At 45.3% G+C, this 22,812-nt stretch overlaps 1 protein-coding gene across 1 annotated transcript in view; it reads left to right on the top strand.

Moving 5' to 3' along the window:
• The first annotated feature begins 3,125 nt into the window (after positions 1–3,125).
• The window catches only part of birc6 (baculoviral IAP repeat containing 6), an 83,131-nt gene continuing 63,444 nt past the window's right edge, over positions 3,126–22,812 (top strand). The window contains 10 exon segments of the mRNA XM_046855349.1: positions 3,126–3,506; positions 14,946–15,127; positions 16,717–16,854; positions 18,120–18,313; positions 18,886–18,997; positions 19,287–19,369; positions 19,469–19,691; positions 19,956–20,125; positions 20,529–20,587; positions 21,285–22,745. Coding sequence (XP_046711305.1) covers positions 3,296–3,506; positions 14,946–15,127; positions 16,717–16,854; positions 18,120–18,313; positions 18,886–18,997; positions 19,287–19,369; positions 19,469–19,691; positions 19,956–20,125; positions 20,529–20,587; positions 21,285–22,745 — 2,833 coding nt within the window. The 5' untranslated portion in view covers positions 3,126–3,295.

The raw sequence follows: 22,812 nt of genomic DNA, 5'->3' as shown, positions 1-22,812 counted from the left end.
TTAGAAAAAGGTGTGATTGATGGTAGTTGAGGGTAATTAAGAGTAGTTAAGGGGGTGTAGAGGTAGTTGAGGGTAAGTAAGGATATGTTTGATTGTAGTTGATGGTAATTAAGGGTATGTTTGATGGTAGTTAAGAGGATGTAGAGTTAGTTGAGGGTATGTAGGGATATGTTTGGTGGTAGTTGAGGGTAGGTAAGGATATGTTTGATGGTAGTTGAGAGGATGTAGAGGTAGTTGATGGTAAGTAAGGATATGTTTGATGGTAGTTGAGGTAAGTAAGGATATGTTTGATGGTAGTTGATGGTAAGTAAGGATATGTTTGATGGTAATTGAGGATATGTTTGATGGTGGTTGATGGTAATTAAGGGTATGTTTGATGGTAGTTGAGAGGATGTAGAGGTAGTTGAGGGTAAGTAAGGATATGTTTGATGGTAGTTGATGGTAATTAAGGGTATGTTTGATGGTAGTTGAGAGGATGTAGAGGTAGTTGAGGGTATGTAGGGATATGTTTGATGGTAGTTGAGGGTAAGTAAGGATATGTTTGATGGTAGTTGAGAGGATGTAGAGGTAGTTGATGGTAAGTAAGGATATGTTTGATGGTAGTTGAGGTAAGTAAGGATATGTTTGATGGTAGTTGATGGTAAGTAAGGATATGTTTGATGGTAATTGAGGATATGTTTGATGGTGGTTGATGGTAATTAAGGGTATGTTTGATGGTAGTTGAGAGGATGTAGAGGTAGTTGAGGGTATGTAGGGATATGTTTGATGGTAGTTGATGGTATTTAAGGATATGTTTGATGGTAGTTGAGGGTAAATAAGGATATGTTTGATGGTAGTTGATGGTAAGTAAGGATATGTTTGATGGTAGTTGATGGTAATTAAGGATATGTTTGATGGTAGTTGAGAGGATGTAGAGGTAGTTGAGGGTATGTGGGGATATGTTTGATGGTAGTTGAGGGTAAGTAAGGATATGTTTGATGGTAGTTGAGAGGATGTAGAGGTAGTTGATGGTAAGTAAGGATATGTTTGATGGTAGTTGAGGGTAAGTAAGGATATGTTTGATGGTGGTTGAGAGGATGTAGAGGTAGTTGATGGTAAGTAAGGATATGTTTGATGGTAGTTGATGGTAAATAAGGATATGTTTGATGGTAGTTGAGAGGATGTGGAGGTAGTTGATGGTAAGTAAGGATATGTTTGATGGTAGTTGATGGTAAATAAGGATATGTTTGATGGTAGTTGAGAGGATGTGGAGGTAGTTGAGGGTAAGTAAGGGTGTGTTTGATGGTAAATAAGGATATGTTTGATGGTAGTTCAGAGGATGTGGAGGTAGTTGAGGGTAAATAAGGATATGTTTGATGGTAGTTGATGGTAAGTAAGGATATGTTTGATGGTAGTTGATGGTAATTAAGGATATGTTTGATGGTAGTTGAGAGGATGTAGAGGTAGTTGAGGGTATGTGGGGATATGTTTGATGGTAGTTGAGGGTAAGTAAGGATATGTTTGATGGTAGTTGAGAGGATGTAGAGGTAGTTGATGGTAAGTAAGGATATGTTTGATGGTAGTTGAGGGTAAGTAAGGATATGTTTGATGGTGGTTGAGAGGATGTAGAGGTAGTTGATGGTAAGTAAGGATATGTTTGATGGTAGTTGATGGTAAATAAGGATATGTTTGATGGTAGTTGAGAGGATGTGGAGGTAGTTGAGGGTAAGTAAGGGTGTGTTTGATGGTAAATAAGGATATGTTTGATGGTAGTTCAGAGGATGTGGAGGTAGTTGAGGGTAAGTAAGGATATGTTTGATGGTAGTTGATGGTGATTAAGGATATGTTTGATGGTAGTTGATGGTAATTAAGGATATGTTTGATGGTGGTTGAGAGGATGTGGAGGTAGTTGAGGGTAAGTAAGGATATGTTTGATGGTAGTTGATGGTAATTAAGGATATGTTTGATGGTAGTTGAGATGATGTAGAGGTAGTTGATGGTAAGTAAGGATATGTTTGATGGTAGTGGATGGTAATTAAGGATGTGTTTGATGGTAGTTGATGGTTGATAAGGATATGTTTGATGGTAGTTGAGAGGATGTAGAGGTAGTTGAGGGTATGTAGGGATATGTTTGATGGAAGTTGAGGGTAGTTGAGAGGATGTAGAGGTAGTTGAGGGTAAGTAAGCATATGTTTGATGGTAGTTGAGAGGATGTGGAGGTAGTTGATGGTAGTTAAGGATATGTTTGATGGTAGTTGAGATGATGTAGAGGTAGTTGAGGTAAGTAAGCATATGTTTGATGGTAGTGGATGGTAACTGATGTTAAATGATGGTAGATGAGAGGATGTGGAGGTAGTGGGTGGTAACTGATGTTAAATGATGGTAGTTGAGAGGATGTGGAGGTAGTGGGTGGTAGCTGATGTTAAATGATGGTAGATGAGAGGATGTGGAGGTAGTGGGTGGTAACTGATGTTAAATGATGGTAGATGAGAGGATGTGGAGGTAGTGGGTGGTAACTGATGTTAAATAATGATAGATGAGGGATGTGGAGGTAGTGGGTGGTAGCTGATGTTAAATGATGGTAGTTGAGAGGATGTGGAGGTAGTGGATGGTAACTGATGTTAAATGATGGTAGATGAGAGGATGTGGAGGTAGTGGGTGGTAACTGATGTTAAATGATGGTAGATGAGAGGATGTGGAGGTAGTGGGTGGTAACTGATGTTAAATGATGATAGATGAGGGATGTGGAGGTAGTGGGTGGTAACTGATGTTAAATGATGATAGATGAGGGATGTGGAGGTAGTGGGTGGTAGCTGATGTTAAATGATGGTAGATGAGAGGATGTGGAGGTAGTGGATGGTAACTGATGTTAAATGATGGTAGATGAGAGGATGTGGAGGTAGTGGGTGGTAACTGATGTTAAATGATGATAGATGAGGGGATGTGGAGGTAGTGGGTGGTAACTGATGTTAAATGATGATAGATGAGGGGATGTAGAGGAGAGAGTTTCAGGTTGTAGCTCGGGATCCACACATGCGCAGTGTTTTCTCCGTAGCGCGGATGGTGAATAGGAGTGAGCGCAGGGAGGAGGAGGAGACAGAAGAGCCGCCGCTGAGGGAGGGAGGGAGAGAGGCGGAGAGGAGGGGGAGAGAGGCGGAGAGGAGGAGTGGAGAGCCGGAGAGCCAGTCAGGTTCAGTCCTGCGCTACTTTTTGTTGAATATTTCGCTTTATTTTGATCCTTTTAGACAGCGGAGAGAGTCAGAGGGGATCTCCGGAGAGCGGTTGTGGAGGACAGTGAGAGGGTTTTCAGGGGAAAATGGCCGCGGCGGGGGCTGCGGCCTGCGGCTCGTCCGAGTCCTCGGACTGGATTTTGGTCACAGACGGGCGGCTGCGCTGCGACGAGGAGGGCCTGCGGAGCCTCTCCTACCACCCGGCCCTCAACGCCATCCTGGCCGTGACCAGCCGTGGAAGTATCAAAGTCATCGACGGCACTTCGGGGGCCATCCTGCAGGCGTCCGTGCTCCACGGTGAGAGAGCCGGGTCATGAGCTGCTGCTCGCGGACACACCGAGTCAATCTGGGGGCCTTTTTTCTTCTTGTTGTGTCGTTAGCACAGATGCTAAACGAGCTAACACCTCGCTGAGTCCAGCCCAGTGTGAGCCGTATCCCAAACGGCGCGCTTGATGACTTCTAGGACACTACACAGGGCGTAGTGGGCGTGGTTAATCTTTATACTCCGTGGTGCGCACTATGTAGGGAGTGTTAAACTATTCGGGATACGGCCTACTTGTTCTAGTAGCATGCTAGCAAACCCGGTCATGACATGAACAATAGAAGTTTTATCGGTGACTTGGTGGTTTTCGGAATTTCTCCTCGTTTCTGTTTGTTTATATTGAAATGGGCTCAAAGTAGAACGAATGTCAGTCTGTTAGCAAGCTTATGTTAGCCCCGGTTAGTTACACTTCCCCGTCTTTTCCACACATGTCCCGCCTTCTACGCTCTGATTGACTGTAAGAACTCAATCTCACCTGCGATTGGGTAACGCTGCACTCGGCGTAAAGTGTGAGCCAATCGTCGAGCACGAGGGCGGGGCTTACGCGCAGTGTATTTTCGGCGCAGTTGAGCTAACACCCTGTCATGAATATTTATTCACTATTAAAGCTCACTATCAGTCTGACTCTTTTACACGCTCATTATCATCAGATTTAAAACACACTTCTCGGTGTAGGGTGTTTGTGATGAGGTCTGCAGGTGTTTATTATAGATTTAGTGACAATGCTAAACGCTTTTTTTTTAGCTAGCATGAACCCGGCCGTCATTTTTAATTAAATTATTACAAACACATAAAGAAATGAATAAACATTTAAACACGGAAATAATTTATTCAAGGAATTAAACATGACTTAAATCTGAGTGTAACATAAATTACATTATTAATATTGCTGTATTTCCTTATTTAAGGTGAATGTCAGAGAGAGCGAGAGGGTGGTCACGTGACCCGGCTGCACCGCTGTACACTACTGGATTTCACTTATACACACACACACGCACACTTATACACTCACGCACACTTATACACACATGCACACTTATACACACGCACGCACGCACGCTCACGCACACTTATACACACGCACACTTATACACACGCACACTTTTACACGACACCATCACAATCACCACTGTCATCACAATCACTATCATCTTCATCAACACCAAAATCTTCCTCACTTCAATCATCAACACCATCACCACTGTCAATACCATCATCTTTATCATCACCGTCATCATTATCGTTTGCTTCTCCTCTAGCACATACACAGAACGTTCACGTGTCAGGTCTGTGTGTGTGTGTGTGTGTGTGTGTGTGTGTGTGTGTGTGTGTGTGTGTGTGTGTGTGTGTGTGTTGGTATAGAGCAATATTTAACTCCAGTCACAGTTGGGTTTTAGCTTGTTATACACTAATTATGCAGTCAAACGATGTCACATGATTTAGGAGCATGTCTCTGGGGTGGTCGGGGTAGATGAGGGTAGATGAGGGTAAGTGAGGGTATGTGTGGGTAGGTGAAAGTAGTGGAGAGAAAGCGAAGGTAGGTAAGGGGGATGTGAGGGTATTTATGGGTAGACAAGGGGATGAGAGTAGGTGAGGGGTAAGTGAGGGTAGATGAGGGTAAGTGAGGGTAGATGAGGGTAAGTGAGGGTAGATGAGGGTAAGTGAGGGTAGATGAGGGTAGATGAGGGTAGATGAAGGTAAGTGAGGGTAAGTGAGGGTAGATACAGTGAGGAAAATAAGTATTTGAACACCCTGCTATTTTGGAAGTTCTCCCACTTAGAAATCATGGAGGGTCTGAAATTGTCCTCGTAGGTGCATGTCCACTGTGAGAGACATAATCTAAATAAAAAAAATCCAGAAATCACAATATATGATTATTAAACTATTTATTTGTATGATACAGCTGCAAATAAGTATTTGAACACCTGTCTATCAGCTAGAATTCTGACCCTCAAAGACCTGTTAGTCTGCCTTTAAAATGTCCACCTCCACTACATTTATTATCCTAAATTAGATGCACCTGTTTGAGGTCGTTAGCTGCATAAAGACACCTGTCCACCCCATACAATCAGTAAGAATCCAACTACTAACATGGCCAAGACCAAAGAGCTGTCCAAAGACACTAGAGACAAAATTGTACACCTCCACAAGGCTGGAAAGGGCTACGGGGAAATTGCCAAGCAGCTTGGTGAAAAAAGGTCCACTGTTGGAGCAATCATTAGAAAATGGAAGAAGCTAAACATGACTGTCAATCTCCCTCAGACTGGGGCTCCATGCAAGATCTCTCCTCGTGGATGGTGAGAAATCAGCCCAGAACTACACGGGAGGAGCTGGTCAATGACCTGAAAATAGCTGGGACCACCGTTTCCAAGGTTACTGTTGGTAATACACTAAGACGTCATGGTTTGAAATCATGCATGGCACGGAAGGTTCCCCTGCTTAAACCAGCACATGTCCAGGCACGTCTTAAGTTTGCCAATGACCATTTGGATGATCCAGAGGAGTCATGGGAGAAAGTCATGTGGTCAGATGAGACCAAAATAGAACTTTTGGGTCATAATTCCACTAAACATGTTTGGAGGAAGAAGAATGATGAGTACCATCCCAAGAACACCATCCCTACTGTGAAGCATGGCCAGAACCCTGACTGATCTAGAGAAGATCTGTGTGGAGGAGTGGGCCAAAATCCCTCCTGCAGTGTGTGCAAACCTGGTGAAAAACTACAGGAAACGTTTGACCTCTGTAATTGCAAACAAAGGCTACTGTACCAAATATTAACATTGACTTTCTCAGGTGTTCAAATACTTATTTGCAGCTGTATCATACAAATAAATAGTTAAAAAATCATATATTGTGATTTCTGGATTTTTTTTTTTTAGATTATGTCTCTCACAGTGGACATGCACCTACGATGACAATTTCAGCCCCTTCATGATTTCTAAGTGGGAGAACTTGCAAAATAGCAGTGTGTTCAAATACTTATTTTCCTCACTGTAAGGGTAAGTGAGGGTAAGTGAGGGTAGGTGAGGGCAAGTGAAGGTAGGTGAGGGTAGATGAGGGTAGATGAGGGGATGTGCAGTTTAGGTCAGGGCATGTGAGTGCATGTGTGATAAAACCTCCTGGAGTGGCATGACACGCCACAGAGTGACATTACATGACCTGTGATGGAGCTAAGGACTGAAATAAGTGTATTCGTAGTGCAAAAACATCAGGAGCAGCAGTGAAGTGCAGAACAATGTTACAGTATAATATGATTTTAATATAATATGGTTGTGCTCATTAGGGTTGCACAAGCCAGTACACTGTGCACAGTGTGCTGAGGACATGATGTGTGTGAATTGAATTGTTTATTGAGTGTGTGTTCAGGTTCAGTAACACAGTTAAGTGTGTGTGTGTGTGTGTGTGTGTGTGTGTGTGTGTGGGGTCGTCCACAATGCTGTTGGCTTTGCGGATGCAGCGTGTGGTGTAAATGTCCGTGATGGAGGTTAGAGAGACTCTGATGATCTTCTCAGCTGTCCTCACTATCCTCTGTAGGGTCTTGCGATACACTGCTGGGCTTTGGAATTGGGAATTTGATGCTTTTGGAGATCTTCACAGAGGATCGTGAGAGCACAGAGCAGCCATTCTCCACTCAAGTCAACAACCACCTCTTTTTATTTTTGTCAACGTTCAGAGACAGGTTGTTGCTCCACACCAGGTTGTTAACTTTTTAACTCTTCTCTGTATGCTGACTCATCGTTCTTGCTAATGAGACCCACCATGGTCTTGTCATTGGTGAACTTGACTATGTGATTCAAGCTTTTAAGCTCCAGTGCTAACTGTAGTGGTACTGGAGATGCTGTTCCTGATCCGGGCTGACTGAGATCTCCCAGTCAGGAAGTCCAGGATCCAGTTGCAGAGGGAGGTGTTCAGGTCCAGTGCTCAGCTTCTCAATCAGGTGCTAAGGGATGATCGTGTTGAGTGCTGAACTGAAGTCTATAAACAGCATTCATATGTATGTGTCCTTATAGTCCACGTGGGTGATGGCAATGACTGTGTAGCAATGCACAGCTCGAATCACATCAAGTTCTCAGACTGTGGTGCGTCTCATCAGCAAGAACGACTAATCATACAGTCTGATGGGACGGGACGATAGTCATAAAGGCAGGACACCGCAGTAATCTTTGGCATAGGGATGATGGTCACGGTCTTGAGTGTTGGAATGTTGTCTGGTCCAGCAGACGTCCGTGGGTTAGCTCTTCAGAACTTTTCTTCACTTCAGCTGTGGTTAGACAGAGCACCTGATCACTGGGAGGAGGGGTGGTCTTTCCTGCCACCACTTTGTTCTGCACCTTCAAACCAGGAGTGGAAGATGGTCAGTGCATCTGGGAGGCAGGTGTCAGGGTCAGAGAAAGGTGAGGTTGTCTTGTAGTTTGTGATCCCCTGAATGTTTTGCCACATGCTGGCAGGGCATCCAGTGTCTCCACTGTCTTGGAAGTGGCTGTGGATTCTCTTGGCATGTTGGTGCTTCACCTCTCTGAATGCACGGGACAGTTTGGCCCTTGCTGTCTTGCCTTTTTGTCCCCTGCTCTGAAAGTGGAGTCTAGATTTTAGCAGCACACGCACCTTTGCGGTCATCCGACTCTTCTGGTTGGAGCGTGTTGTGATGGTCCTGGAGCTGGTCACTAATGTGAACTCCTCCAAGTTGATGGAATCACTGTTGGTTGCAGCCTCCCTAAACATGTCCCAGTCAGTGCACTCAAAACAGTCCTGAAGAGCAGAGGCAGCTCCTGCTGGTCATGTTTTCACCTGTTTCAGAACCAGTTTAGGATGTCTGAGGTTGGAGGGATGTAAGGCTAAGTAAGGGTAAAAGAGGGTAGTTAAAGGAATGAGGGGGTAATTGATGGTAGTTAAGGGTATGTGCAGAGATGTGAGGGTAAGCAATGGTATGTGAGGGTAATTGGGGCAGTTAAAGGAAAGTGAAGGTAATTGAGGATTTTTGAAGGGATGTGAGGGTAATTGAGAGCAGTTGAAGGGATGTGAGGGTAGGTGAAGGTAATTGAGGGTAGTTGAAGGCATGTGAGGGTAATTGATAGTAGTTGAAGGGGTGTCAGGGTAATAGAGGGTAGTTAAAGGCATGTGAGGGTAATTGATAGTAGTTGAAGGGGTGTGAGGGTAATTGATAGTAGTTGAAGGGATGTGAGGGTCATTGAGGATAGTTGAAGGGACGTGATGGTAATTGAGGGTAGTTGAAGGGACGTGAGGGTAGTCAAGGGATGCGATGGTAATTGAGGGTAGTCGAAGGGATGTGAGGGTAATTGAGAGCAGTTGAAGGGATGTGAGGGTAATTTAGATCAGTTAAAGGGATGTGAGGGTAGCTGAGGATAATTGAGGGTAGTTGAAGGCATGTGAGGGTAATTGATAGTAGTTGAAGGGGTGTCAGGGTAATAGAGGGTAGTTAAAGGCATGTGAGGGTAATTGATAGTAGTTGAAGGGGTGTGAGGGTAATTGATAGTAGTTGAAGGGATGTGAGGGTCATTGAGGATAGTTGAAGGGACGTGATGGTAATTGAGGGTAGTTGAAGGGACGTGAGGGTAGTCGAAGGGATGCGATGGTAATTGAGGGTAGTCGAAGGGATGTGAGGGTAATTGAGAGCAGTTGAAGGGATGTGAGGGTAATTTAGATCAGTTAAAGGGATGTGAGGGTAGCTGAGGATAATTGATAGTAGTTGAAGGCATGTGAGGGTAATTGATAGTAGTTGAAGGCATGTGAGGGTAATTGATAGTAGTTGAAGGCATGTGAGGGTAATTGATAGTAGTTGAAGGCATGTGAGGGTAATTGATAGTAGTTGAAGGCATGTGAGGGTAATTGATAGTAGTTGAAGGCATGTGAGGGTAATTGATAGTAGTTGAAGGGATGTGAGGGTAATTGAGAGCAGTTGAAGGCATGTGAGGGTAATTTAGATCAGTTAAAAGGATGTGAGGGTAGCTGAGGATAATTGAGATCAGTTGAAGGCATGTGAGGGTAATTGATAGTAGTTAAAGGGGTGTGAAGGTAATTGAGGGTAGTTGAAGGGGTGTGAGGGTAATTAAGGGAGTTAAAAGGATGTGAGGGTAATTGAGGTTTTCTGAAGGGAGGTGAGGGTAGGCAAAAGTAATTTAGGGTAGTTGAGGGGATGCGAGGGCAATTGAAGGGACGTGAGGGTCATTGAGGGTAGTTGAAGGGACGTGAGGGTCATTGAGGGTAGTTGAAGGACGTGAGGGTCATTGAGGGTAGGTGGTCATTGAGGGTAGTTGAGGGTAGGCGAAAGTCATTGAGGGTAGTTGAAGGCATGTGAGGGTCATTGATGATAGTTGAAGGCAGGTGAGGGTAGGCAAAAGTAATTTAGGGTTGTTGAGGGGATGCGAGGGTAGTTGAAGGGACGTGATGGTAATTGAGGGTAGTTGAAGGGACGTGATGGTAATTGAGGGTAGTTGAAGGGATGTGAGGGTAGATGAAGGGATGTGAGGGAAATTTAAGGGTAGGTGAAAGGATGTGAAGGGACGTGAGGGTAGTTAAAGGGATGTGAGGGGAAATTGAGGATAGGTGAGGGTAGTTGAAGGAATTTCAAGTCAAGTTTATTTCTATAGTGATTTTCACAACGGACATTGTCTCTAAGCAGCTTTACAGAATTTAAGAGTTAGCGTTAATGATGTATTTGTCCCTGATGAGCAGCCGTGGAGACTGTGGTGAAGGAAAAACTCCTTAAGATGTTATGAGGAAGAAACCTTGAGAGGAACCAGACTCAAAAGGCAGGAACCCATCTTCATTTGGGTGACATCAAGTGTGTGATTATAGTCTTTAAACACTACAGAACACTGAAGAGATTAAACACCAGCTTCAGTTTTTCCTTCACCACAGTCTCCACCGACTTGTTCATCAGGGACAAACCTACATTTATAAAGAACATCATTAGATGTAGAGGACAGCGTGATGTATACACGGAGGATCTGCTGTGGTGACCTCTAACAGGAGCAGCCGAAAGTTGGATTATGTGTGTAAGTGATGATGAAGATGATGATGATGAGTTCAGTTCAATATTTGTCGTTCCAAGGGGAAAAAAGGTATGGCACTGGTAGAAGAGTGTTTTGGAAGTACAGTGGTCCCTCCGGAACTCGTGGGGGTTACGTTCTGAGCCCCTATGGTACATTGGATGAATACATCTAGACACTTTAAAAATTGTATGAAATTTATTAGTGAAAACAGTTTGAAATGTTCTTCCTAACATTCCTGAACATTCGGTCCTGCTGCGGATTCCTGCAAATTTTAAAATAATCTGCAACTTGCTGTTAGTTCCAAATAAGAACCCGCAAATTGTCCGAGCCGCGAGTTATCAGGGGTCGACTGTAGTCTCACCGATTGGTGCACCCCGTTGTCAGACTTGTTACCATGACGACAAACCCATCAGGAGTTTTGACGTGAGCAGATCGCGTGAAGAAGCTCCATATGGTTATGATAAAGTACACTGAGAAATTTCTGTAAGTGGTGGGCGATGATATGACACTGATATCGATACTGTGATTAATTAGATCACTATCGTAGGTGTGCCTTTTTATATAGAGATAAAAGTTACAATATAAATAATGTTTTTGAGAGAATTGTTTTGAGGTAAAATGTGAAACTGTAGTGTAATAAGTATAAAACAATAGGGTCTGTTACAGGGTCAATGTGTAGAGGTAATTAATCACAAGTGGGCGTGGCTCGATGTAAAGCACCGCCGCACTGCAGACCATCAGATTCTCCAGCTACACACAGTTGTTTTAGAATCTTCAGAAGTGTGTGTGTGTGTGTGTGTGTGTGTGTGTGTGTGTGTGTGTGTGTGTGTGTGTGTGTGTGTGTGTGTGTGTGTGTCAGTGCTTGTGGAAAACAGCAGTGATCTATTCAATAGTGTGAGATGTGAGAGAAGTGGTGTGTCAGGGGATATTAAAGGTCATATCTCTCTCACTCTCTCTCTTCCTCTCACACACTCTCTCTCACTCACTCTCTCTTCCTCTCACACACTCTCTCTCTCTCTCTCTCTCTCTCTCTCTCTCTCTCTCTCTCTCTGGAGGGTTTATTAGTAGAGCAGGTGTCTCGTTCAGTTCTTTCAATGAAACACTGAAGAACCAAGCGGAGAACATCTCTCAGGAATTATCCTGAGTTAATCAATACATGACTTGTGGGATTCTGATGCACTACAGAAATGTATTTACCCATTTTCACAGTTTCACTATTACATCATTGACTAAAAGGTACAAATAAGTCACTTACTGGTGTTATTAAGCTGTGTCATGTAGAGCTGTTAAACATAGAGCTGTGTCGTGTAGAGCTGTTAAACATAGAGCTGTGTCGTGTAGAGCTGTTGAACATGGTGCTGCATCGTGTAGAGCTATTAAACATGGAGTTGTGTTGTGTAGAGCTGTTGAACATGGAGCTGTGTCATGTAGAGCTGTTGAACATGGAGCTGTGTCGTGTAGAGCTGTTGAACATAGAGCTGTGTCATATAGAGCTGCATCGTGTAGAGCTGTTGAACATGGAGCTGTGCCGTATGGAGCTGTGTTGTGTAGAGCTGTGTCGTGTAGAGCTGTTGAACATAGAGCTGTGTCATATAGAGCTGCATCGTGTAGAGCTGTTGAACATGGAGCTGTGTCGTGTAGAGCTGTTGAACATGGAGCTGTGTCGTGTAGAGCTGTTGAACATGGAGCTGTGTCTTTAGAGCTGTTGAACATGGAGCTGTGTCGTGTAGAGCTGTGTCGTGTAGAGCTGTGTCGTGTAGAGCTGTGTCGTGTAGAGCTGTGTCGTGTAGAGCTGTTGAACATAGAGCTGTGTCATATAGAGCTGTGTCATATAGAGCTGTGTCGTGTAGAGCTGTTGAACATAGAGCTGCATCGTGTAGAGCTGTTGAACATGGAGCTGTGTCGTATGGAGCTGTGTTGTGTAGAGCTGTGTCGTGTAGAGCTGTTGAACATAGAGCTGTGTCATATAGAGCTGCATCGTGTAGAGCTGTTGAACATGGAGCTGTGTTGTGTAGAGCTGTTGAATGTGGATCTGTTGAAAGTAGAGATGCATTAGGTAGAGCTGTTGAAAGTAGAGCTTTGGGGCATAAAACTGTTGACCATGTAGTTTACTATGTGTTTTGGTTTATTTTGCATGTTTATCTGTAGCTGTACACAGTTTAGAGCTGTAGGCCAGAGCTGTAGGCCAGAGCTGTAGGCCAGAGCTGTAGGCCAGAGCTGTAGGCCAGAGCTGTAGGCCAGAGCTGTAGGCCAGAGCTGTAGGCCAGAGCTGTAGGCCAGAGCTGTGGAGGCCAGAGCTGTAGGCCAGAGCTGTAGGCCAGAGCTGAGGCCAGAGCTGTGGCCAGAGCTGTAGGCCAGAGCTGTAGGCCAGAGCTGTAGGCCAGAGCTGTAGGCCAGAGCTGTAGGCCAGAGCTGTAGGCCAGAGCTGTAGGCCAGAGCTGTAGGCCAGAGCTGTAGGCCAGAGCTGTAGGCCAGAGCTGTAGGCCAGAGCTGTAGGCCAGGCTGTAGGCCAGAGCTGTAGGCCAGAGCTGTAGGCCAGAGCTGTAGGCCAGAGCTGTAGGCCAGAGCTGTAGGCCAGAGCTGTAGGCCAGAGCTGTGAGGCCAGAGCTGTAGGCCAGAGCTGTAGGCCAGAGCTGTAGGCCAGAGCTGTAGGCCAGAGCTGTAGGCCAGAGCTGTAGGCCAGAGCTGTAGGCCAGAGCTGTAGGCCAGAGCTGTAGGCCAGAGCTGTAGGCCAGAGCTGTGAGGCCAGAGCTGTAGGCCAGAGCTGTAGGCCAGAGCTGTAGGCCAGAGCTGTAGGCCAGAGCTGTAGGCCAGAGCTGTAGGCCAGAGCTGTAGTAGTGATCTGGAAATTTGGACTGAAGGACAAAAATAGAAAATGAATAATGGATGTGAAGCACAAAATGTTTAAATTATGTTTTTAAAACATTTCTTCAGGAACATGTAAAGCTGTAATCTGTGGTGTTCTACCTCAGTGAGGTTGAGGTCTGGACAGAGAGATGGTCTCATGTATGTCCTGGGACATGTTACTGCAAAACAAGTCCAAATCATCAGCATGTGTGCACAGCTCTGAGGTGTGTGTGGTAGTGTGCATGATCTTGGCCTTGTCATTTCTAAGGATGTTGTTGCAGAAGCTTTGTTGCTTGTTCATTTTATTTCTGAATCTGTAGGAGAGAAGAGGCTTTAGCCTAGCCCACCTTCCAAAAAGCCACACTTATTCAGACTGTTCTGATTGTCCTGTAGGTCATATGATGTAGCTCTAATCATCTAAGGGTCAGTAACTGTTTTGAAAGCATAACATTTCTCTGTACTGCTTTTACTGTACTATGCTGAATTTAGGATTGTTTGGAGATTGTGTTATAACCCCTTCCAGACTTTTATAAGGCCGAGGTCAATGGCAGTATTTAGATATCGCTGCAGCCGATGGCTGATATATGATGCTGATTTGTTTGACCACCCCCTCCCCCCGAATCTCATATCTAATAGTTATTACATAAAATATGATACAAAAAAAGGTCTTAAATTCTACACTTATTGAACAACACACGACTCTCCAATCAGCACACTTGTTAGCAGGTTTTGTTTTCCAAGTCTCCCTGTACCTAACAATACAGTTCCAAACACTGACTCTTATTCTCTCTCCGAAAACAGCATCATATTTATCCAGTGGAGTTTAGAAGACCAGATTGAGATGAATGAGAAGAACTGAAGACTGGGGACGCACCCAGCTGATGGTCTGTCCTCAGTCAAGTGGTTTAAGTGTCGGTCAGCTTTAGTGTTCTTTCGCACCGTTGGCTCGTGTCAGACGGAATCGCTGTTTTTCAGTGATTTTGCATGTTGAGCAGAAGAGAACTCCGATTAGCTATTAGCTTAGCGAATTAGCACAGGAGAAATAAAAAATGGAACACACTTGTCCTTCTTGTCCTTGTCTTTGTAACGTAGCAGACATGATTTAAAAAAATGACATGAATCCTTTAGTAATGATGGCGGCAGGTGGAAACGCTGCTCACTTTACATACACACAGTTCTAGTTCTTCCTGTTTCCCTGTTTCAATGGGGAATACTGACTACTGCCACCTGCTGGTAGGGGAGAGTTCTGTTCTGCACATGCATGGTTTGGTGTTTCAGATGCACCTGCTCCATAATCAGCCTGATTTCCACCCAAGTGCTTCAGAACATCCAAGAAGATCTGGTTTTATAGACGTAGTCCGTGATCATGGATCTGAATAATGAAGTACACTAGGCTGATTATTTCATTCTTAATGTCTGTGGAAGTATGAAGGGTGTACTTACTTTTTCCCCATATAGTTTCTGGATGGTTTGTGAGGACACATGATTGTTTTTAGGACCTGCTGAGGTGAATTAACTATTTAAAAGCACGTTTCTCCTCCCCTCCCCCCACAGTGAAGCCTGGAGGTCGTGTGAGGTGTCAGTACTTCCCGGCGGTGGATAAAGTTCTGTTTGTAGATGATTCTGCAGTGGGATGCAGGAAGGACCTGAACGGGATTCTGCTGTTGGACACGGCGCTGCAGGCTCCTGTCTCCAAACCGGAGGACATGGTCCAGCTGGAGCTCCCGGTCACAGAGGTGGGTCTTACGTGTCTCAGTAGAGCATCATGAAGGAGCTGTTACATTGTGTCTCATCGTAGTGCTCCTGATTTCTCCACACACTCAGGAGTTCCACTGTAGCAACACCGAACATCATCATCAAAATCACGAGATTTTAGTGAATAGACACGTGAAGTAGTGAGTTAGGAAACGTGTCTCTTCACTAAAACCCTTTCAGTATCTCGTGATGGTGATGATGATGATGATGATGATGACTGGTGACTTGTCATAGCTTACAATTCTTTTTTTTTACAAATGATATTAAATCATTTATTTGAGATATAATTAAATACTGAATTTATTAAATAAAATTATATTTGTTTTTTTATTAACAAGAAGAAACTAAAGTATGAAACAGGAATGTTTATTAATGAGATTAGATTAGATGAGATTAGATTAGATTAGATCTAACTTGATTATCATTGTGCAGTAGCATCGCACCAGAAGTGCATAAGTGCCTTATTTATAATAAATAACAGCTCTATTATGAAAGTGAGGATAATTACTACATGAACCCTGAATACAAAGTGTTCCATTAGATTAGTGTTTAATACATGAACATGTTTTTATTTCATGATCAGGACCTCAGGATGTTCTGCTGGTATAAGGGAGGAGGTGAAAGGGGAAGGTTGTGGGTGTCTGAGTGTTAAACACCTGAACCCCAGCAGGTCTCCTAAACTGGTGGAAACGGTTTTCCTGTCTCTTATTAAACCGTGTATGATGAGCGTTTGAGTCTGGTTCCTCTCAAGGAACTGCATGATGTTGAAGTACGGAATAGGAAACATGTTGGTTCAGGGGTCCTTTCACTTTCCAGAATCTTCTCTGCTCCAAAACAACCCCAAACCATTAAACACAAACCTCCATGTGTGAGTGTGGGGGTGAGGGAGTCTGATCACATCTTCTCTCCTGTTCTCCATCTCACACAAGTTCTTCTGCTAGAGACACAAACGGCCCATTTGGACTCCACAGAACTTCATCCACTCGCTCTCTCTCACATCCCTGTGTGTTAATGGTGCTGTACAACTAAAACACCCCGGCCATGTTCACCTGGATCAGACATCTTTACTGAAATGTTTGTGTTGTGAGGAGAGAGTAGTTTCTTTCTGTGTTTTGAATCAGGGAGGAGGTCATGTCATGGTCATGTGACCAGGCTGAACCAGGTAGAATGCAGACAGACAGGTTGGGTGTGGTTTATAGTGTACAGCTTAATCAGAAGTATTCACCTCACCCACTCTTCTGTCCTCTCTCTCTCTCTCGCTCTCGCTCTCGCTCTCTCTCTCGCTCTCTCTCTCTCGCTCTCGCTCGCTCTCTCTCTCTCGCTGCCGCCGCCGCCTCGGTCTCTCTCGCTCTCTTTCTCGCTCTCTCTCTCTCTCTCTCTCTCTCTCTCTCTCTCTCTCTCTTTCATGTTCCATTGTATTCAAGTGTGTAATTAAATGTTTATCATTAAACTCTAATTATGCTGAATGTCTATTATTAATGTATCTAAAGTGTTCTCATATTCTAAACACAGAAATGTAGGTGGAGATTTAGATTAGAATTATAACTGTGTGTGTGTGTGTGTGTCTCAGGCTCAGCAGATGCTGTACGCATGCCTGGAGAAGGTGGACATTTCCAACACAGAGGGTTATGATCTTTTCCTCACACAGCTGAAAGAAGGCCTGAAAAATACCTCACATGAGACAGCAGCCAATCACAAAGTGGCCAAGGTCTGGTACTACACAAACAACAAATACTACACACAACACAAACACTACTACACAAACGTGTATGGGGCATGGCCTAGACGGTGTGATGGGGCATGGTCTAGACAATGTGATTGGTGACTGTGTGATGGGGCGTGGTCTAGACGGTGTGATTGGTGACACTGTGATGGGGCGTGGTCTAGACGGTGTGATTGGTGACTGTGTGATGGGGCGTGGTCTAGACGGTGTGATTGGTGACACTGTGATGGGGCGTGGTCTAGACGGTGTGATTGGTGACTGTGTGATGGGGCGTGGTCTAGACGGTGTGATTGGTGACTGTGTGATGGGGCGTGGTCTAGACGGTGTGATTGGTGACTGTGTGATGGGGCGTGGTCTAGACGGTGTGATTGGTGACTGTGTGATGGGGCGTGGTCTAGACGGTGTGATTGGTGACACTGTGATGGGGCGTGGTCTAGACGGTGTGATTGGTGACACTGTGATGGGGCGTGGTCTAGACGGTGTGATTGGTGACTGTGGGATGGGGCGTGGTCTAGACGGTGTGATTGGTGACACTGTGATGGGGTGTGGTCTAGACGGTGTGATTGGTGACACTGTGATGGGGCGTGGTCTAGACGGTGTGATTGGTGACACTGTGATGGGGCGTGGTCTAGACGGTGTGATTGGTGACTGTGTGATGGGGCGTGGTCTAGACGGTGTGATTGGTGACTGTGGGATGGGGCGTGGTCTAGACGGTGTGATTGGTGACTGTGGGATGGGGCGTGGTCTAGACGGTGTGATTGGTGACTGTGGGATGGGGCGTGGTCTAGACGTTCTTATAGTAACGATGAAGGGGCGTGGTCTAGACGGTGTGATGGGGCGTGGTCTAAATGGTGGAATGATAATGATTGTGATCTAAGATCTGCAGCGTGACCTACAACACCCTTATAACTGGAATGTTACTTGTGAATCAAAGAATTTCAAGCAAAGTGTGTGTGTGTGTGTGTGTGTGTGTGTGTGAGAGGCTGTGCTGCAACAGCATTAATTATTCATGTTTTTTCAGCTCAGTTCTAATCCTTTGGCCATGACTTTCCAGTGCAGCATATCTTTTTCTACACACACGCACACACACACACACACACAGTTTTTTGTATCAGCAAATGTGAGTTGGTTGATGCTCAGTATTTTCTAAGCATTGTTTAATGTTTGCTACTTCTTCATTATGTTTGATCACACACACACACACACACAGCAGTTTAAACAGCTTGTTTGTCTCTGTCTGTCTGTCTCAGTGGGCAACGGTGACGTTTCATCTGCCCCACCATGTGTTGAAGCTGGTGGCAGGTGCCATAGTGAACGAGTTAAAGAAGCTGAACCAGAACATCGCTGCTCTGTCTGTCGCCTCCTCCGTCATGGACAGACTCTCCTACCTCTTACCCAGCGCCAGACCGGAGCTCGGGGTCGGCCCGGGACGCTCTGTAGACAGGTTACTTACCCCTGTGTGTGTGTGTGTGTGTGTGTGTGTGTGTGTGTGTGTGTGTGTGTGTGTGTGTGTGTGTGTGTGTGTGTGAGAGAGAGATAATTTAGATAAAGCTGTTCAGTACAACTCTATTAAAAATAGGCCACACCCCTTTTAAAGTCATTAAAACCATGAATAGGGGCGGGACTTAAACATTCCCAGAGAGGATTTAATTGGCTGTAGATGTATTGCCCGCCCTCCAAATTTCGTGTTACCTATCTTTGTTTAAAATCGAACAATTTATGAAATATACAGGACACACACACACACACACACACACACACACACAAGAGACTCCTTCATGAAATATTACTCAAACTTCTCCGTGCTCTGGAGAAAAATGTCCCTGTATCCACAGTAACACAGTCTGTCGCTATGGAAACAGTAACGTATGAATAATTAATAAATTAATTGATCGATAAGTTGATCACCTCCTCCTGACTAATCCCAATCCAGAATCTCTTTGTATAAATAAAAGGGAAGATATTAAGGACATGACAGAGAGTGGGGGTTCTCATGTGGTGAATGTGTGATTTCAGGTCTTTGATGTACAGCGAGGCGAACAGGCGAGAGACGTTTACATCGTGGCCTCACGCCGGGTACAGGTGGGCTCAGCCGGACCCCATGGCTCAGGCCGGATTCTACCACCAGGTACGGGATCTCGGTACGGCACACACGTGTCATCTGACGGGTGTGTGTGTAGTGTTCCATCCAGCTTGATGTTCCTGTCGGACAGGGTTTGAGGAACCGGAGCTGCTTTCGGTTTCGCTTTAGATCAGTGTCGGGGGGGAATTCCTCATGAGATAGATACTGCTGTAACTGAAACTGGAGACTCCTTCCACCGAGTGTGTTAATATAATCTGACCAATCAGAATGCAGTTGGATTGACAGCAGGTGTGATGTTGGAGTCAGAAGAATTAATAAAGATTTTTTTTTTCAGCCTGCTTCTACTGGAGACGACCGGGCCATGTGCTTTACCTGCAGTGTGTGTCTGGTCTGCTGGGAGCCTACTGATGAGCCATGGTGGGGGTTCTCACACACACACACACACACACACACACACACACACACACACACTAAATAAAACACACTTCATCATTCTAAACTCCTGTGCCTTGTCAGGTCCGAGCATGAGCGCCACTCCCCCAACTGCCCCTTTGTGAAAGGTGAACACACCCAGAATGTTCCTCTGTCTGTCACCCTGGCCACCAGCCCCGCCCAGTTCCCCAGCTCAGACAGCTCCGATAAGATCTCCTGCTACGGCTTTGGCAGCTGCCCGCACTTTCTCGCTACGGCCACCAAGAGAGGCAAGATCTGCGTCTGGGACGTGTCTAAGCTCATGAAGGTAAAGAGAGATGTCCAGGGGTTTAAATCTGTGTGTGTGCTTTTTACAATTACGCTTATAATGTAGATATAGTTTTATACATGTTGTTTCTAATTAGTAAGTAGCTCTAGCCAATCATAGTGCTGGAGGCGGGGCTTGAGAAAAGAACATTACACACAAGTGTTCAGTCACACTCAGGATTGTGTGTGGGTGTGTGTGGGTGTGTGTGGGTGTGTGTGGGTGTGTGTGTGTGTGTGTGTGTGTGTGTGTGTGTGTGTGGTGTAGGTGCATTTAAAGTTCGAGGTGAACCCGTATGACCCGACCATCCTCAGGCAGCTGATCTTGTCAGGAAGTGAACAGCAGAGCGTTTCGGGTTCAGATTCTCGCAGACCCACGCTGGCCTGGTTAGAGGACACGTCCAGCTGCTCAGACATCCCCAAACTGGAGGGAGACAGGTAACGCAGTTCTTCACTTCTCTACATTCCTTTACTCTCCTTTACACTTCACTCCTTCACTTTTATGTGCCTCTTCATCTGCTCTCCAACCAGTACTCTATTTTGCTCTTTTATTCTTCTCTACTCTGAGTATGCTCCTTAATGAACCTCTGGGCATTTCTAAGCTGCTCTGTGCTCCTCTATGCTCCTTAGGGTTCCTCTCCCTGACTGGATTAAAGAGAAAAACATTGCAATGAAATCTCAGATAACTGAACCCTGTTAAACCAATGCAGCTCTCAACTGAAATGAAGCCTTTAAAATCAGATGAAGCTTCCATTATATTCCAGCAGGACTGAACTCTGGGTCCATTTTATCTCTTGTGTGGAAATAAATAACATTTATACTGTCATTTTCTTTTACACAGTGACGACCAGCTGGAGGACTCAGACAGCGAAGAACAATCCAGATCAGAGTCTGTCACAGGTATGGAAAACCTGTCTGTCTGTCTCCCTGTCTGTCTGTCTCTCTGTCTGTCTCCCTGTCTGTCTGTCTCCCTGTCTGTTCATTTTAGATGCTGTAATTTATGCTTTTTTTACTCCTTTATAATTTGTAAATAAAATAATTTTTAGAACATGTATTTTTTTTTAGTTAATACACACAGGAGTGTGTAAATATACCGTATTATTTACTAAATAAAATAATTTATTGATATAATTGCTTCTGATCTCCATCACTGCTCCTCAACATCGTTTATCTGTAATAAATGGACATTCGGTGGAACCCAGATGAGGATGAGGTTCTCTCTTGAGTCTGGTTCCTCTCAAGGTTTCTTCCTTCTGCATCTCAGGGAGATTTTCCTTCACCACAGTCTCCACCGACTTGTTCATCAGAGACAAACTTACACTTATAAAGAACATCTTCATTTGTATCTCCACATGATCTGTGTAAAGCTGCTCTGAGACGATGTTCATTATTAAAAGCTCAAAACTAATAAACATGAATTAAATTAATTAAATATCAGCAACAAATTGTTTTGAAATAAATTTTTATTTTCATATTTCTTAATTATACTTTTTATTTTATAATTTTTTTAGTTTAATATTAAAACACTTTTTTTTTTGTATAATAATAGTAAGAATAATAATATTTATAATAATATGATGATTTTCTGTGTGTTCAGGGCCACTCGGTCCGAAGGAGAGCATGGAGGTGAGTGTGGGTGTGACAGCTCTGAGCGTTCTCCAACAGCCTGAGAAGCTCCAGTGGGAGGTAGTGGCCAGCGTTCTGGAGGACACAGTTAAAGATCTGGAGGAACTCGGTGCGAACCCTCCTCACGCTCTCTCCAAAGGGGACAAACCCGTGAAAGACAAACCTAATGAACAGCACAACATTCCCTTCCCATGCCTGCTGGCTGGAGGTTTACTGAGCTACCGTTCTGCTGCCAGTTCCCCCATCATGGCCCCGTCCCAACCCCACCGCCCGCTGGAAAACTCTCTAAGGACTTCCACTCCGGTCCCTGAGGGTCTTTCACCCGATCAAGGGCCAATGGAGATTGAAACTTGCACCTTTCCCACTGATCTGGGTTCTCCGGGTACGCTGGTGCGCCGGACGCTCCCGGTTCTCCTCCTCTACAGCATCAAGGAGGCGGACGAGAAGTCTCCAGGGAAAGTTTTTTCCCAAATGAACAATCTGATGGGAAAAGGACTGCACGAGGAAGGCTTCACTGTCCCTCAGATCATCGAGATGGAGTTTGATACGCACGAGCAGCTTCTGCTCCAGGACCCTCCCGTCACGTACATCCAGCAGTTCGCAGATGCGGCAGTCACGTTAGACGGTGAGAAGTGGAACTCTCCGAGACCGGGTACATTAGTGCAATGCCTTCGCCTCCCAAAATCCCTAGAAGATGAGAACCTTTACGTAGACTCAATCACTCCCTGCAGCGATGGCGCTCACCTGCTCGTCATCCTGCAACCCTTCTCTGTCGAATCGCTCAATGCCATTAACCAGGTGGAGGCGCTGAACACTTTAAATCGCCTCCATTCGGCTCTGTGTCGGAGTCGGAAAGGCCAGACGATGGCTAACGGGCATCAGGGACACGCCAGCACCTCGCAGAACCAAACGCCCCTTATCCTGCCGCCTCTTGAGCAGCTGGAGCAACCGCACACCTCCAGACCACTAGGGGGCAGCGGAGGAGGCGGATATTTGGCGCTCTACAAGCTGAACTACTCGACTCGCATCGTCACGCTCGAGGAGGAACCCGTGAAGGTTCAGCAAATCCGAGATCCGAGAGACTCAATCACGTCGCTGCTCCTGCTCCCGCCGGACGTGCTGGACGCCAGGGAGGACGACGCAGAGGAAACGTCGGAGGAGTCCACTCCCGTCGGAGTGAAAAACGGTGCCGGGACGGGGATGGGAATTCCGGCGCCGGCGGGATCGGGGAAGGAAAAGAGGTCCGACGTGACCGGGCTGGGCCACTTGGTGGTCACGACGCAAGCTGGACACGTGATGATCCTGGACCTGTCCACTCTGGAGGTGCTGGCCAAAGTGGAACCGTCTAAGAAAGAGGGGATGGAAGAGGTGGATCCCTTCGTCTCTGTCACTTACTGTTCCGGCACGGATCGCCTGTGTGCCTGCACTAGAGGTAAACGTTCTGCACCTCAGTGTTATTGTACTAATGTTCCTCCAAAACACAAAAGAGTTCCTGAACT

The sequence above is a fragment of the Silurus meridionalis genome, chromosome 8, assembly GCF_014805685.1.
Source record: "Silurus meridionalis isolate SWU-2019-XX chromosome 8, ASM1480568v1, whole genome shotgun sequence".
Classification (NCBI taxonomy): domain Eukaryota; kingdom Metazoa; phylum Chordata; class Actinopteri; order Siluriformes; family Siluridae; genus Silurus; species Silurus meridionalis.
The sequence above is the reverse complement of the archived record's forward strand: the minus strand, read 5'-3'. Positions and strand labels throughout refer to the sequence as shown.